The sequence below is a fragment of the Malaclemys terrapin genome, chromosome 2 (genome assembly GCF_027887155.1).
Source record: "Malaclemys terrapin pileata isolate rMalTer1 chromosome 2, rMalTer1.hap1, whole genome shotgun sequence".
In the NCBI taxonomy this organism is placed as follows: Eukaryota; Metazoa; Chordata; order Testudines; family Emydidae; genus Malaclemys; species Malaclemys terrapin.
The window spans coordinates 71,036,632-71,053,225 of NC_071506.1; the positions used below are offsets into that span (position 1 = coordinate 71,036,632).

Genomic DNA, 16,594 nt, shown 5'->3' on the forward strand with positions numbered 1-16,594 from the left:
TCCCTAAAAAACTTTTCAACTACCAAAACCTAGCGCTCTGTCTCCTTCCTTTTTCGTCGCCACAAGGAGGAACTGTGACTCAGAGGGTGCCTGAGACACAACACCATTCTACACTTGCTACCTTTTAGAACTTAAAAAAAAAAAAAAAAAAAAAAAGAAGACGAAGATGACAAACTAGTGTCATGGCTGCTTTTTTGAGTATGGTTAGGAGAAAGTGTTATTGTTCAAATGGGAAGGGGGGAAAAAAGAGCAGATCATAGAATCATAGAAGATTAGGGCTGGAAGAGACCTCAGGAGGTCATCTAGTCCAACCCCCTGCTCAAAGCAGGACCAACACCAACTAAATCATCCCAGCCAGGGCTTTGTCAAGCCGGGCCTTAAAAACCTCTAAGGATGGAGATTCCACCACCTCCCTAGGTAACCCATTCCAGTGCTTCACCACCCTCCTAGTGAAATAGTTTTTTCCTAATATCCAACCTAGACCTCTCCCACTGCAACTTGAGACTATTGCTTCTTGTTCAAATCATAGAATATCAGGATTGGAAGGGACCTCAGGAGGTCATCTAGTACACCTCCCTGCTCAAAGCAGGACCAATCCCCAAACAGATTTTTGCCCCAGATCCCTAAATGGCCTCCTCAAGGATTGAACTCACAACCGTGGGTTTAGCAGACCAATGCTCAAACCACTGAACTATGCTACCACTGAGAACAGCCTAGTTCCATCCTCTTTGGAACCCCACCTTCAGGTAGTTGAAGGCTGCTATCAAATCCCCCCTCACTCTTCTCTTCTGCAGACTAAATAACCCCAGTTCCCTCAGCCTCTCCTCGTAAGTCATGTGCCCCAACCACCTAATCATTTTCGTTGCCCTCCAGTGGACTCTCTCCAATTTGTCCACATCCCTTCTTTAGTGTGTGTGTGGGGGGAAACTGGACACAATAGTCCAGATGTGGCCTCACCAGTGCCGAATAGAGAGGAATAATCACTTCCCTCGATCTACTGGCAATGCTCCTACTAATACAGCCCAATATGCCTATAACTCACTCTGTGCAAGCACATACACTACTACTATTACACAATTTATCACAGGCCAAAAAAAAATTAAATTCTGTGAGAGCTCCTTGTAAAAATATTGGCATCACATCCCTGTTTAGAAAGCAACTTGATTCAGGGAGCTTATGCTGCAAAAAAGTATAGTCCTTTTATGACTCCCATTTAAGTAACCCATAATTAGAAGTTGAAAAATTGTTGTATTGAAACAGTTTGATACTAATCTTTGAAAATTACAAGAAAAAAAGAACACATATTGCTATATGATTGCAGACAGAACAGTGTGCACAAAAGTGTGTGGTTATAAAACATGATGTTCAAAATCCTTTTTATAACTATTGCAATCTTTTACAATAAAGCAATTTTGTCCAATACCCCAAAACGTGCATGCATTGCACTTACTGTCTGGTGAAAATGACTCATCCAAAGTTTTTATTTTTTTATTTTAAGGCACTCAGTGTCATTCTCTTTCAATGTGCACTATAGGACATACAATTTTACTTTGGTTTCCTTCCCAGCTCATGGAGAAAAGGCATTTTTTCCCCTCTGATTCTAAGGCCTGGTCCCCACTAAGTCCCTACTTCGGACTAAGGTACGCAAATTCAGCTACGTTAATAACGTAGCTGAATTCGAAGTACCTTAGTCCGAACTTACCGCGGTCCAGACGCGGCAGGAAGGCTCCCCCCGTCGATGCCGCGTACTCCTCTTGGCGAGCTGGAGTACCGGCGCCGACTGCGAGCACTTCCGGGATCGATCCGGGATCAATTTATCGCGTCTTAACCAGACGCGATAAATCGATCCCAGAACATCGATTGCGTGCCGCCGGACCCTCCGGTAAGTGAAGACAAGGCCTAAGCTCTAATTTCTCTTTGCCTGTCTTAGAACCAAGGGCCAGAGTCTGATACCCTTACTCATACTGGGTGGGATATTTTGCTGCACAGAACTTGTAGCCCAGGAGAAAGGAGGGGTAAAGTGCCTTTAATCCCTGGAAACTGTCCAAGCTACAGCAGCCGTTTGGGGCTGCCCTAAGTGCAGCACGACTGTTTGGAATCTCAGCAATATGGGGTGCTGTGTTCTCTCCTGCCTCTAGCACACCCACTATGTGTGTAGGTGTTTGGGGTGGGGAGGGAGGAGGTGCTTATGGCCATCTTCTACAAGTGCCTGTGCCAAGAGAATCCTTCCATGGCCAGATACAGAGGTTTTAGAGCCACTTTACACTATTTGAGCCTTTTACCCAGTGTGAAAGGGCCAGACTGACAATGAAACTCTCATCCAGTGATTGTCCACTCTCATGATTTCTATGTGAATTTGGCCCAGGGCTGGAGGCAGTCAGAGATGTGAGAATCTCCAGCCCGCTTGCAAATGTCAGCTTTTCCTGGGGGAGAACCCCCTCTGATTGGCTATCTTCCCCACTGCCTCACTGGAGAACAGTATAATATTTTTATTAAAAAAAAATACTTGATAAGTAGTTCCATTGAACTCAGTAGGACTACTTCTGGAATAAGGTGCTACTCAGCACCAGTAAGAACATTAGAATCTGGTCCTGAAAGAAAATTTAAAAAAAAATCAGAACTCCTTGAAAAAGTTCTCTCCAAAACTAACAAGTGAATAATTGTGCTGTCTCGGGGTCAGATTCATCCACCCTTATTCACAGTGAGTGGTAACTTTCAATCTGCTCTACAGGACATAGAAATTTATTTCTGTTTCCCTCCCAGCTCAGAGAGAGAAGACATTTTTTCCTCCAGTTCTAAGCTTTAATTTCCTCTCTGCCTCCTCTCGGAATCAAAAGCCGGTGAGCAGCCCCATTGAAATCATTGAGACTTCTTGCTCAGGTCCTCATGCATCAAAGCATCTAAGCAGAGGCAGTACAGCTAATTCCAAAAGTTCAAAAATCATGAGATTCTCTTGTGTTTTCGGTCTCTCTTTTGAATTTTTAACTCTCCTTGCCACTCCCAATGTGTGTGACAATTGATGTGCTTATCTTAAAGCACATGCTTAAATCTATTCCTACCCAATAAAGCACTTAACTGTATGTTTTACTGTAATGGGACCTCAGCATAAATGCTTTGCTGAGCAGAGGTAAAAAAAAAAAAACCTGAGCTTTGTTGAGTTAGGGCTCAAGTGAGGCACTACTCAACATGAGTAAGAGTAGTAAAAATTGGCCCTAAACATTTTGCTGGTTAAATTCAAATTAAACCAACAATATTACTCAGCCCATTTTCCCCTTCTCCTATCTCCCTCCCCTCTGCTGCTCTCACACAGTATAAAAAGTCACATTCAAGATGAAATCTGGAAACATAGATGTTCTGAAAATTAATTTCCACAGCATGCAAAAGGCTCTGGTAGTCCCCATGCCTTCAGCTGTCTGAATCTGGAAGGCTGGCTATCATTCAGCACAATCTAACCAGTTTGCTTCAGCCTGGTTGACCTTTCCATACCTAGCAGCAAACAACGTGTTTCCCTTCCAACTTTGCCAAGGGCTCCTGGTAAGTGGGCAGAAAAGTGCTAACTAGCTGCACTTCATACCTTTGATAATTATTTTACAGAACTTGAACTTTTTATTCCCCATAATTTTTCACTATTCTATAAGACATCCTGGTAGACAGCGGAAAGATCCACCTATCACTGTGTAAAATGTTTGTTTGCATTGTATCGGATAAAATTATTTTAAATACACTTTTCCCTGCTAAATATGAGAGATATACTTACTGGAGGTGCTATAAATTTGTGAAGAGAGGAACCCCTCAGAGCTAGAAACTTTGGTGTGTACATTCGGTCCTGAAGGGAGTCTTGTTCCCGTTCTTCTGTCCAGCCCATATAGACTATCTGATGGAAAAATCAATAGTGTTGATGAATTCCACATACATTACATGTTCATCATACAAATTATGCTGATGCCCTTCAAATCCTATTTAACTAAAGACCTTGAACTGGTGATTCAAAATGACATATTTGTAATTCACTTATAATTACATAATCACATAAAGAAAGCCTATTCATGGGAAACTGTCAGAACAAACTTTCATTGTACTAACAAAAGTAAAAGGCAAATATATATCTCAGAAGTTTATCATCCCTTAAAAAACTTGCTGGAGTCATTCTAAATATGCTGAAAATTCAAATTAAAGGACCTTAATGAAACTGAAGTGTAAGAAACCAAGTAACCATAAAGCTAGAGTAAATATTAAGTAGGGGTTGAAAGTTCTTATTTGTGTAATCCTGGCTGGTGATTTGTTGTCTTCTGTGGAAAGAAAGGATTCAGTATGAGAGAGAAGGCATGCTATTTGTATTTCAATTTTATAGCTTCATCCAAGGAGCTTAACATAATTTTCAGACATTACTCAAATATCATGGTATTTGGTTGATATTATTTTACAAATCTGACATACAGCTAAACTAAGGGTCAGCAAGCTTCAATGATTTACCCCAGACCACACAGCCTGTAACTGACAGAGTTGTGAATTAAAACATAGTAGCAGTATACTGCACTTATTACTATAAAAAAGATTTCCACTATAGCATGAATGAAAAAATATAAGCTAAAACACGCAAATATAAGTTATACATATTAAAACTGAAATATTGTATATACCTCATCAACTGAATGCAGCATAGAATTATTCATGTTATTAGTATACTATCTACTTTAACTATGTACTCCAGTTCAAAAGTCTTAAGTTAGAAGCAACATGCCCATCTGAAACTTGTAAAGTATAATTATAATTTTAAATAGTTGGGTTAAGAAAGGAATGCTACATAATTTATACTTTGTTTCAGGGTTTTTCTTTTTGTTGTTAGTTTTTGCTTATATAACATTCATTATTTCATCCTGCATAATATATTTGAACATTTTCTAAGAACTGTAACAACTATGAAAAACAGAGATGGACCCAATGGCCGCTCTGCCAAACAAAAAAATAGGCCAATTCCCCTTTCACCATCCCCACTAAAAAGGCAGAGAAAGGAAAAAGAAGCAACACTGGAGTAAAACTGTTATATCATGGTATAACTACAGCTATACTCACCAGATACAATTTTGTGGTTGTCTAATGACAACCTTTGAATACTGTACCTATTCAATGGGAGTTACTGGGTGGATCAACCCTTTTGAAACACAAACCTGTTATTTAGGTTCCTAACATGGATTTAGGAGCCTGCCTTGAGCACTTTTTGAAAATCTTGGCCTATATCTACACTGTATTCAGAGAGCTGGGGACTCCTTAAAATCACTATCTCCTCTTTGGAAATTGATTACTTAAATTAGAATGTAACTATGCACCAATCTATGATATGTGAGTGAGTCAAGACCAAAAGTAGAAGAACCAGAGTATTTCCAGAGTACTGGTATCCATAGCTGTGGAGAAACCATGCACATGGACTAAACACATCCATGAACACCTGATTAACTAATACATTTCTTTGGCTGATAATAAACCAACTTCCAGTGTAGAAAGTAAAATATCACAGAAAATAGACAAACAAATATCTATTTCATATAGAATGGTTAATGGAATAGACCTGTTAATTTTAGAGCAATAAGATTGTGTAATTTGTTTCTACCCTAATAAGCATGGGCTTTTCTCTGTTCAGGGTTCTGATGTATTGCAGATTGAGTACTGAGATACAAAGGGCCTGGTCTGGCCAATGCTTACGCATGAGTAATTTTATACACATTAGTCGTCAATAGGACTACCTACATAAAGCAAAATTACTAATGTGAGTAAAATGATTCACCTTCCTGTTTGCATGATTTGAGTATGACTCAACCTATGATATTTCAGGACCCTGGATGGAGAATGTTCCATCATTTTTTAAGAGCAGAAACAACATACACAAGTTTATTGCTCCAAAATTAATGGCTCTATATATTAATACCAGCTCTAGGGGTATGTCTACTCTGCAGTTAAACACCCGCGGCTGGCCTTTGTCAGCTGACTTGGGCTCATGGGGCTCAGTCTAAGGGGCTGTTTAATTGTAGTAGACATTCAAGTTCAGGCTGGAGCCCAAGCTCTTGGACCCTCCCCATCATCGGGGTCCCAGAGCCTGGACTCCAGCCCAAGCCTGAATGTCTAAACAGCAATTTCCCCTTAGCCCAAACCCCACAAGCCTGGGTCAGATGACATGGACAGTATAGACATACCCTGCAGGGTTTGTGTTTCTGCTACATTTTATTGTTGCCAGTTTTATGCCAGACGTGAGACTAAATTATCATTATGATCCCTTCTGGCCTGAAAATCCATTAACTCAATGGGTCCACTCCAATGAGCAAAATTAAGCATAAAGCCTAAACCTCTTTTGTAAGATCCCAAGGGAAAAGTTATATTGCACATATATACTCAGAGTGAGAGAGACGATCATAAGTACAATGAGGCAAGGTTTAAAGAACTATTCCACTGAAAACCCTAATTTATTTCCCTTTGTTAATGGTACTTGGGATGTCATTCACGGTGCCAGAAAAATCAGAAGTGTGCGCCTGAGATTTCTTAGGAGCCTGAGGAAGTAACTGACTTAAATGCACTACTCAAGTGAGTAAAATTATTCACACATATAAGACTTTGCAAGGTTGGGACAAGACTTAGCAAAATATTTTTGATGATGTCAGATAAATGGCAAATGATTTCTGATTTCTGGAGACTGATACAGTTGCATGGTGAAAGGAATTAAACTGAATTTAGTAGGTTCTAGCTTTTGATTTGTTTAATTGGAATTGGATACATAGTAAGATACCACTAGACAGGCAAAAGACCTGTTAAGCAAATCTATCTGAAACAAAGGAATGTGTGTTTTACTCAATTTACTTATAAGTAGTAAACGGGGTCCTTCAGACAGCAGGGAGAGGAAATGGAGTAAACAAAACAATTTTCATTTCAGCAAACATAAGTGGGGGAAGAAAGAGTGTCACCTTCCTCACTGCTTGAATAAACATTACTTGGAGGGATAACCTTCAGAAGAAAACAAAGGGACGGAAAACCCCAAGTTCTCTCTTTCACCCAAGAAGACAAATGCAGCTGTGCCTTTGGGAGAGATCCTGACCAAGGAGAGGGTCAGTCACCATCTTGCTGGAAGGCTGTGGGGAGAAAGGCCATCTTGAATAAAACCATGAACCAAAATTTGCTGGATTAAGTTTTAGACTGTTAGATGAGTGTTTTCATTTTTATTTGCTGGTAACCATTTCTAACGTTTTCTCTCATGCTTGAATTCACTTAAAATCCTATCTTCTTTTGGTAATAAACTTTTTTTATTTTTAACTGAAACTAATCCAGTGTTGTGTTTAAACTGAACTGGTTGGTAACTTCAGTTAAAGTAAAAAACCTGTTGAATATTGACTCCTTAAAGAGGCAACAAACCTTAATATTTCTCTGAACTGTCCAGGAGAGGGCTGGATGTGGCAGAACACATTTTTCTGGGAAAATATGGGACTGGGAGTGTGTTGAGGTTACCCTGCAAGTAGTAACCAAGGCTGGTGGGAGCCAGAGTAGTGCTGTAGACCAGCTACTCGGGTCAGAGCTGCTGAATCAGGGCTGTTTAGCACAGACACTCAGGTTGTGATATGCATGCTGTCAAGCTGTTTGTGAGCTGCCCAGGTTGAGAGCTAAATCAGCAATGCACTGTGAGGCATCCAAGTTTACAGGGCAAGTGGTGACACAACCACTCATTGGTAATATATTGCACCCCAGAATGCGACAACCACCTGGCCTGAAGATACTTAATATTTTTGTAGTATGGTAAGTAATTTGTGTTCAGCTGGTAGTTTCTCTTTCCCACAACTCTGATGACATTTTATAAAGTTTGTACTTCTACTATTCATCAGCCTAACAGGATAAAGTCACTCATGCTATGTGGATGTATTGATATTTTAAATTTGATTACTTCACTACTAAAGCAGCCATGAGATATTTGAGATTTTTTTCCCTTGACTCTACATCATGGGAAGAAGTTAAACTGATTTTGCAGACAATATCCTTTATTGAGGATTTATTAACAAAAAAGGGCTTTTCTCTTTCAAGCTAAAATACCACCATCAAACCTACAGAGGGACTGTTAATCAAAACACTATCAGATTGTCAGTAAGTATATTTCTAAAATCCCTTTTCTGTAATTTAAATGAATAAAACATAGCCATACAGATTCTAAAGAATAGAAAGGTTGGCCCAATATATTAGTGTTTTATTTTTTAAAATTATTTTCTACTACAATGGCCTCAAGTTCCTATGAATAAATTAGACACGTGAAACTGGAGAAAGCATAGGTGCTACACGCAGTAAGATGATTGGAAATGGATAAAGAATATCCTGTCTTTCAGGAGATAAAATCGAATCCATAGCCTTGTGATATTTTAGATTTTGATAAACATGCTAACTTTGATTCAAAGACAAAATCTAGAACAACAGTGGGAATCTCATTAATTTAAAATGGACAGTTTTTTAATTCTGGAGCTCAATGGCTCATTTATGGAGTGTGATAAATATAAATAAGAAAGAAAAACTTTTAAACACAAAAGATGACCCAAGGAATTATGTACCATGGCAGGTCCCCTTCTGATCCTGCACAAGGATCTGCAAGCATGGACTCCATCACAAAATCTTATTCAATTTAATTGGATTCCACATGGAAAGAAAGAACAATGATTCTGAGTTCCTTTGCAGAACTAGGACCTAAAGATCCTTGACTGCATACATACAAACACAGAACCCATCATATATACCAGTCATATATATGTAGAATAGAATTTAACTATGTATCCACTGAGCTGAAGGAGTATCGCTACTAATTCAGCCAAGAAAGGGAACTGAGTGGCGCATCAGACAACTTCATGTCTCAGAAGTGGTATGGATACTGCACACACACAGAAAAGGAGTGGAGGCCCTAAAGGAATAAGGCATGACCAAATGCTATGGACATTTAGACATTTGAATAGCATTTCAATCTTCAAGAAGCAGCAGCTTTGTTTGAGGACTGCCAAGCTTCTCAGTCCTGTCACATGGAAAAAAGAAACCAAGTCTTATTTCCGATAAACTTCCAGCCACAAAGCAATTTTTGCAGCTGTTGTAATTTCCAAAGGCAATAAGTGATGCAAAATGTATTAATTAAGTGCAAGTTGATTCTGCATTAAAGACTCAACATCATATTATGGCTTTTCAGGTGAAACACGGACACTTGAAAAAGTCTCTATATTTACATGATAAATTAACCAGAACCCTTCTTTCAGTCAAAAATCCATATACATCCAATTCAATATGGATTTACAGGATGCAGACTCTGTAGCTGAGCAAGACAATAATTCATAACCTGACAACATGTATTTATTAAATCCACATTTCATATCTTCCCAATATGTTGTTAAAAGTATTTACTTACGTAGCCTATAAGAGCCTTTCGGTCTGATGTGTCATTTTTCACAGAGTTTTAATGTGAATGTTTAATTTTACTTTATAAAGAATGAAAAGATATTCACTCAAGAAAATTACCACAAAATAATGCTAAATAAAGGGGAACTTTTTCACTAGTATGCTGGTGAAGCACTGGAATGGGTTATCTAGGGAGGTGGTGGAATCTCCTTCCTTAGAGGTTTTTAAGGTCAGGCTTGACAAAGCCCTGGCTGGGATGATTTAGTTGGGGATTGGTCTACATGACCTCCTGAGGTCCCTTCCAACCCTGATATTCTATGATAGATGAAAATAAAGCAATTAAAAGCTCAGGACAGAATTACTGCCACTTTCTCTGGGAGTTCTCAGACTAATATTATTTGCAGCAGCGGAGTGGGGCAACAGGACAAAGATAGAGCCAGAGGACTAATGAACATGTTATACAGCAGGCAGGATTATCCTGATGGCTTGGTGAAGAGCTCTGATAATTGTCGCCCCACTGCTACTGACATTCTTGTCCCATCTTAGTACTCCCAGAGTTTATCATGGTTTATGGTTAAACAGAAAATTCACCCAAACAAAAAAGCTGGGAAGAAGGTTTGAGTCTGGTTCAGCTGCAGTCAATGGCAAAAGCTCCATTGACTTCAATAGGGTCAGGGTTCCCCATAAGCAGGGCCGCTGTGAGCAGGTTCGGGCCCCGGTGAAAAATTTTTGGGGGGCCCCCCAGCAAGGGCAGACCGGCTAAACAGGGCTTCCCCTGCCTCTCGTCGGCCCTGCCTACAAGTGAACTGTTTTTAAAAATATCAGAAGATTCCATCGTGTCTGGATGTGAGTGAATGAAAGAGCAATAATAAATATGAATAAAAATATTTTGCTATCATGTAGACATGGAAAAACAAATGCCCAGCAGAGCTGGCCAGGGTTTTGAAGTCTAGCTCATTCAGAAAATCTGTCCCTTGAAGCAGTCTTGTCGTTTTAGCTTTGTAAATGGTTTTCTGTCTTCTTCACTAAGCAAACAAGATGCATTAAAGACAGGTTCTCTGCACCAGGAACACAGGGCCAGGTTTACCGATATATAAAAGAAAAAGACCACACATACACACATCCATCTCCATGATCCTTTCCCAGCAATTCTTATGCATTCTATTATTATTTTTTCTACTATGGAATGTGGAGTGCCAATCAAGCTAAACTATAAGGAGATTTAATTACCGCTCAAACTACTTGATCTTGAAGATCTGTTTGCTTGTAATCCAGACTGAGGCCTACCTTTTTGGGGGTGCTGATTGAGCACCACATTGGAGAAAATCAGGGAAGGATGAGATTTTTAAATGTTTTACACTCCACTCCGGTTTAAGCGGGCTTACGGCCCCAATTGCATCATTAATTTTTGTAATGACTAGTAATTAGAGCTAGTCAGGAATTTTCCCAGCAATACAGGTAAGTGCTTTGCTGAATCAATCACAAGGTGACGTCCACCCTATCTATGAGACTAAGTGAAGTGAATACAATTGCTTTATAGGGATTCTGTTAATTGCTTTGGGGCAGATTCCCATCTTTGTTGTTAAATAACTAATCATCAACTCCAAATGCCCTCTCATATGGAGTCCCTCAGGGGTTATATTGAACAACAGCAGCAATGCGTATGTAAAGTCACTAGGAGAATGGATAAGGCAGCATGACTTGGCGTCTCCCCAATATACAGATACTCACATCTACCTTACTGTCCTACATGATCATTGTTATTCCATCTCAATGCTAAAATTCTGCATTACATGGTGCATATAACACAGCTGATTGAATCTCAACATGGATATGACAAAGCTCGAAGAGGGGTAAAATACTTATTTTAATAAAAAAGAATTGCCATTTTATTCATGTGTGTGGAGGGGAATTACTTTCCCAAGGTTGTTGCTTTATTTCATTTTAGAGAATTATTCTTTCATTTCCCCTCACCCCAGAGAATTTTAGGCCTCATTCTTATATAATAGGACTGATTCTTACAGTAGCTGTGATAAGAATCCTTCACATAATAGAGACTCATACATCTATATTTTCATAGCATTAACTTCACAATTCCAAATAAATACATTGGGAATTGTGCGGCTAAGCCTCCAGAGCTCATTGCTTTGAAAACGTATATTTATTGGCGTAAATCCCTTGTTTAAGTAAGTTTTTTTTCCTTTCACCATTTATTTAGACTGCTTCATAGAAAACAGAGGCATACAACAATACACAAGGGCTTTTTGCATGTGGTGTTTGTTTGTTTTTAAGATGATGCTTCAAATAGAGCTGGCAATTTTCATCCTTCACGGCTCAACACAGGTGTATTCCTTTATCTAGTAATCCAGCAAAAGGAATGCATCAGGTTCCATAAATATTCATCATGCAAGGTTTTTTATATACCTTTTGTGATGGTCCTCATTATAGTCCTATGGAATATTTGTATCTTTGTTTAACCCCTCCCCCCCATATATTTTATCAAAAGCAATTATTTACTGGACAATTTTGTCTTCAGTCATAAGCTATATACTAGCTCAGTAACGTATTATGATTGAGATTGTTGTGTTTTCCTACCAAAGCAAAGGAGAATTCTTTCCCCCAGTCCTTGAACTAACAATGATTTAGCTTATCTCAAATCAGATAAACATTTAGGCTTCTACAGTACTCTCACTATATGACTCTTAAAACAACATGGTAAAAATGTAAATAAAGTGAACAACTTGAGCTGTATCTTTAATCTTGCATAGTGCCATTTTAAACTTAATGGGAAGTATTACAGCCTGCTTTACTGACATTAAAAATCTGATTTGACATAGGAACCACTTTGTATGGTAGCACAGACTTAGTGCACTTTAGAGTCTCTCACTCCTTTGCACTGCAATGAGGTATAGCAGATATTTATGTGTGTGGTCAATGGGATAGAACGTAGGTTCTCAACTGCGGGGAGTGCGTCAAACTTTCTAGGGAGGCATGGCTATGGATACCAGAGGTGTGGGGAAGGTAAAGGACCATACCCCTCCTCCTTTTTAAACAGGGGAATTATGCCTCCCCACACACTTTTGAGAACTTGAATTTGACAGGGGAACAATGAGGAGGGGATGGGTCCCCCCCGCCTTGGCCCCTAATGAGCTGAATGGCATCAGGGCAGAGCCCCTTCCCTGCTGGCAAGACCGAGCAGGGACCAAACCAAATCAGAGTAAGTAGCATTGCGACCTGGCGTCCGAAGTCTCGGCACTGCTGACATGTAAAGGTAAGAGGTACTGTTATAGTACCTCGACTTGCATTTTGATTTAAGCAATTTGCCTGATATCACCTGATCGAATGCATTAGCAACACTAGGTGGCAGTATCCTCGCAATTGTAAGGCGGGGTGAGGTTTGAGAAAAAAAGGGAAAAAAGCACACCAAAGCTAACATGGGGCACAATTCAAAAATGTTGTGAAACCCTGGAATACAATAAAGAAAAAGAAATATGAAAAATAACTAAGACACTAGCAATAAAAGTATTACTGACATTATGAGGGGTTATTCTTCTCCCCTCTTCCCCTCCCTGCTGTTTTTTCCTAGCCTAATCCCCATTTCAATTCCTTATGTTTTGGAACCCTCCATGAAAGAGAAGCCCCCTCATACATGAGCTGCTTACTGGTAGGTTATTTAATTTTAAATGAACTCATTATTCCCATTTCAAGGGGATCAAAGGATTAAATATATTAATGTATTTAATGTCCTTGAATTTCCTGGTAAGAATTTAATTTCCTCTTCACCCTATTATCATAGGTAGCCTGAAGATAGAATTTTTTTGGTTTTGTTTTTTTGTTTTTAACCATAAAGTAAACTTTTGAGGAAATATGATGGGGATTTAAACTAAAACTGGAAAATATGTTTCAGATATTTGCACATTAAATTATGAGGCTCTTCCCATTCTTCTCCATGTAACTGAAAAATAGACTTATAATACGGAAAAATTGAATCATAATATTTGCTCACTTGAACACAGAAGAATATAATCACAGAGGGAGTAAACAGTTTAAGCACGCAAGAATTGCTACACTGAGACCTACAGGTAGTACTACACAGAGTAACCAGCCAGAATGATATTTGCAGTTTATTACCGTATTATGTTTCACAGCTGAGCTCTGTGACACTTCTGAAGTGCACATATAGCAACTTCAGATGTAACCTTAGTTCAAAGCTCATTTTGTTTGCTAATCGAAACCCACATTTGTGAAAGGTTCACAAGCATAAACTCAGGTTGTTCCCCATACCACTCGGCCTTCTGCCATCCCCTAACAAGTCCCAATTACTTGTACTTCCCCCACTAAAATTCTGGGTGGCCCTCTTTGCACCTTCCTACTTTTCATGTCAAGTATGGTTAGCCACTCCTTTCACATCCATCAAGTAGTTGGGGTAGTGTCATCTATAAGCTGGGTGCTTAACGAGTCTCCTGGAGAGTCAAGCAGGCAGAATTTGCCTGCCTATCCGTCCCATAGTGCTCTCACTCCATCTCTATTAATCAAGGAGAGGAAGATACCTCAATCCCTCACCCTGGTTGCAGATTAGTAGGTAGAATTTATTTTCAAGAGAGTCTTTTCCCCCCTCATTTAAGATTTTGAAATGCTCACTTATTGCAACAGATTCCTGTGATGGCAAAGCCAATTTGAAGACTAATTGGATAATCGCATGCATTTGTCAAAATGACAGAATTGAAACAACAATTTTTTTCCCCCTGAGGATTATTCAGGTCAATGAACAATTTCATGTAGTTAAAATTCATTACAGTATGAATGTGTTGTTGTTAGTACAGAACAGATTAGCATTGAGGAAGCATGGCTCTCAATGGTAAGGATTCTTCCAAAGGAAGAAAAAAAAATTACTTACCATTCCTGATACACATCAGAAAACTCTAATGGAGCTTTCTTTGCAGAGCCAAATTTTGATGCACGCAACAGGCTTGGGCGCTGATTTATATTGCCACTTTTTGTAAAAGTAATAGGAGATGATAGTAAAAAAAAATAGTTTGATCTACTTATGCCTTAAGGATTATTGACTGAATCATTTTTAAATACACCAACTAGAGTGGGGCAGTTATCTTTTTCACAAAAGTGCTGAATGTGTCTTAACACAGCATGAGTCACTTCAAATTCTCAAATTCTCTCTCTCTCTCTGGTCAAAATGGAATTAGAATACAACACTTGCCTGGTTAATAATTAAAGCGCCAATTGGTGAAGTTAATATACTTTTGTTTTATCTAGAGTGATCTGGCTTCTTCGCTTCCATAAACTTCCTTTCTTCTTGTGGAGATTTTTCTTGTTTACTTGTCACATACATCTTCACAGCAGTTTAGCACACCCCTGATCAGGTTAATTAGGCTGCTAGTTTTATCATTGAAGGGATCCCATCCTTCTGCCCTCAAAAGAATTTTACAGCCAACTTGGGGACTCCAAGACATTCTTTGTCATTCTCAACAGAGTAGCTGTCAACTAACGTTTTGATAATCAGAGGATCCCATAACATTCTGGCTACAAACTTACTGTATATCATAGTGTCATCGTCCTCTCTCATTGCTGCTGCACAACTGCAGCCATGGTAAAGTATTTTCTACTGAAAAAAAATCATCTCTGTAAAATAAGGACACATTTTAAACTGACCCCATGTCCATTTCTCATCTACTGAACTAATTAATGGAGTTAAGTATGGTTGTGAGAAGGTGATAGGGTTCTTGATATTTAATGAAGAACAAGCTTTGTGATTTTCTTGTGGCCTGTCACAGGGTGACTGGCCACTGTAAATGAATCAGGTCCAGTCCCTCTGAGACAGAACAGGTGCCCACAGTTTGACCAGTTAGGATAGAACAGGGAGAATCAGAAATGGGGAGATCTGGTGACTCAAAGGAGTCAGTCAGGAAAAGGGTAGGTGAGAGCTGCCAGAGACTAGGAGACTGGAAGAGGTTCCTGGGAAAAACTGAAAGTAGGAGAGCGGCAAGAAGGGTTTGCCAACTGACCTACCCAGAGACAGGCCAGAGAGCAGCAGAGGGAATTGCCTGTTGAATTGCCTCTCTAAGCTGAAGAACTGAAGCAGAGGTCCAGAGAGGGCTGAAGGCAGGGGACCAGTGAAGAGGCTTACTTGCTGATGTCTCCACATTGGAAAAGCTGGAGTCAGAGGAATGGAGTGGGCTCATGGTCCAGGGGGAATGATGAATGCTCTTTGGGTGAGGATGGTCTCCCTGCAGCATGGCTGTGGGGGTTCTTGTTGGGAAGAACGGGGTTGTACAGCACCTGGAAGGGCTGAGGTGGCTGTCCTGGCACACACAGGGGAAAGGCCTGACAAAAAGCCAGGTATGGTGGAAGACACCAGTATGTGGACCATCAAGGTACTACAAATCTTGGAATTTTAGGGACTATACACACAGGGGATGACAAATAGTCTATTTGTGGGGACTTATATTTTATAATATTTGTGTAACCCACACACCTCCCAGGTGTGGTGCTCTGTCCCTTCTAGTGGCACCAAGACACGAGAGAGAGAGAAAAATTAGTGACTTCTCTACAGCCTTAGCTAACAGGCATATGGATTTTAGCTCATGCAGTAGAGGTTCATGCATTTAGCTCCAGAGGTCCCAGGTTCAATCTCACCCGTCAACGACCGGGGTCTGTCAGTGTTACATTTGTAGTGTTTTTGTAACATAGCAGCTCAGGTAGGGTATTATTATGGCAAAAGAGCCTGGGATAGAGTTACTGTGGACTCAGAAGGAGAGAAACAGACAGGTGTGCCAATTGTGCTGTGGCCTGATGCAGTAGTGTGCTCCACGCACAAGAGGATGCCCCCTGACAAGGCCTCAAAAAAGATATAATACACATAAAAATCTGTATCTGAGTGGCTAAAAGGTACTCCCCCTTAATTTCAGAAGTTGTTTTGATCATGTTTAGTATTACCCAACCTCAAAGCATTAACAAGACTTTCCCCCTACATGTACACACTGTAGAATTCTTATTTATATATTTAGTGAAGAGTTTGCCACATTTATCCATGACTTTGTCGCCTTCAAAATGGTTATTGTAACATGATTTATTTGCTGTATTAAAAAAAAGTAAAAATAACCATAACAACAAGCCACAAGCGTGTCTATAAGTAGATGCCTCGTCACTCCAAAGCTAACTGATCTGAGCATGCACAAGCTGA

At 39.7% G+C, this 16,594-nt stretch overlaps 1 protein-coding gene across 2 annotated transcripts in view; it reads right to left on the reverse strand.

Moving 5' to 3' along the window:
- The window catches only part of SNTG1 (syntrophin gamma 1), a 557,992-nt gene that overhangs the window by 75,181 nt on the left and 466,217 nt on the right, over positions 1-16,594 (reverse strand). For both annotated transcript variants that reach the window (XM_054017063.1, XM_054017062.1), the window contains exon 13: positions 3,758-3,874. In XM_054017063.1, the coding sequence (XP_053873038.1) occupies positions 3,758-3,874 (117 nt within the window). The remainder of the gene's footprint in view (positions 1-3,757; positions 3,875-16,594) is intronic.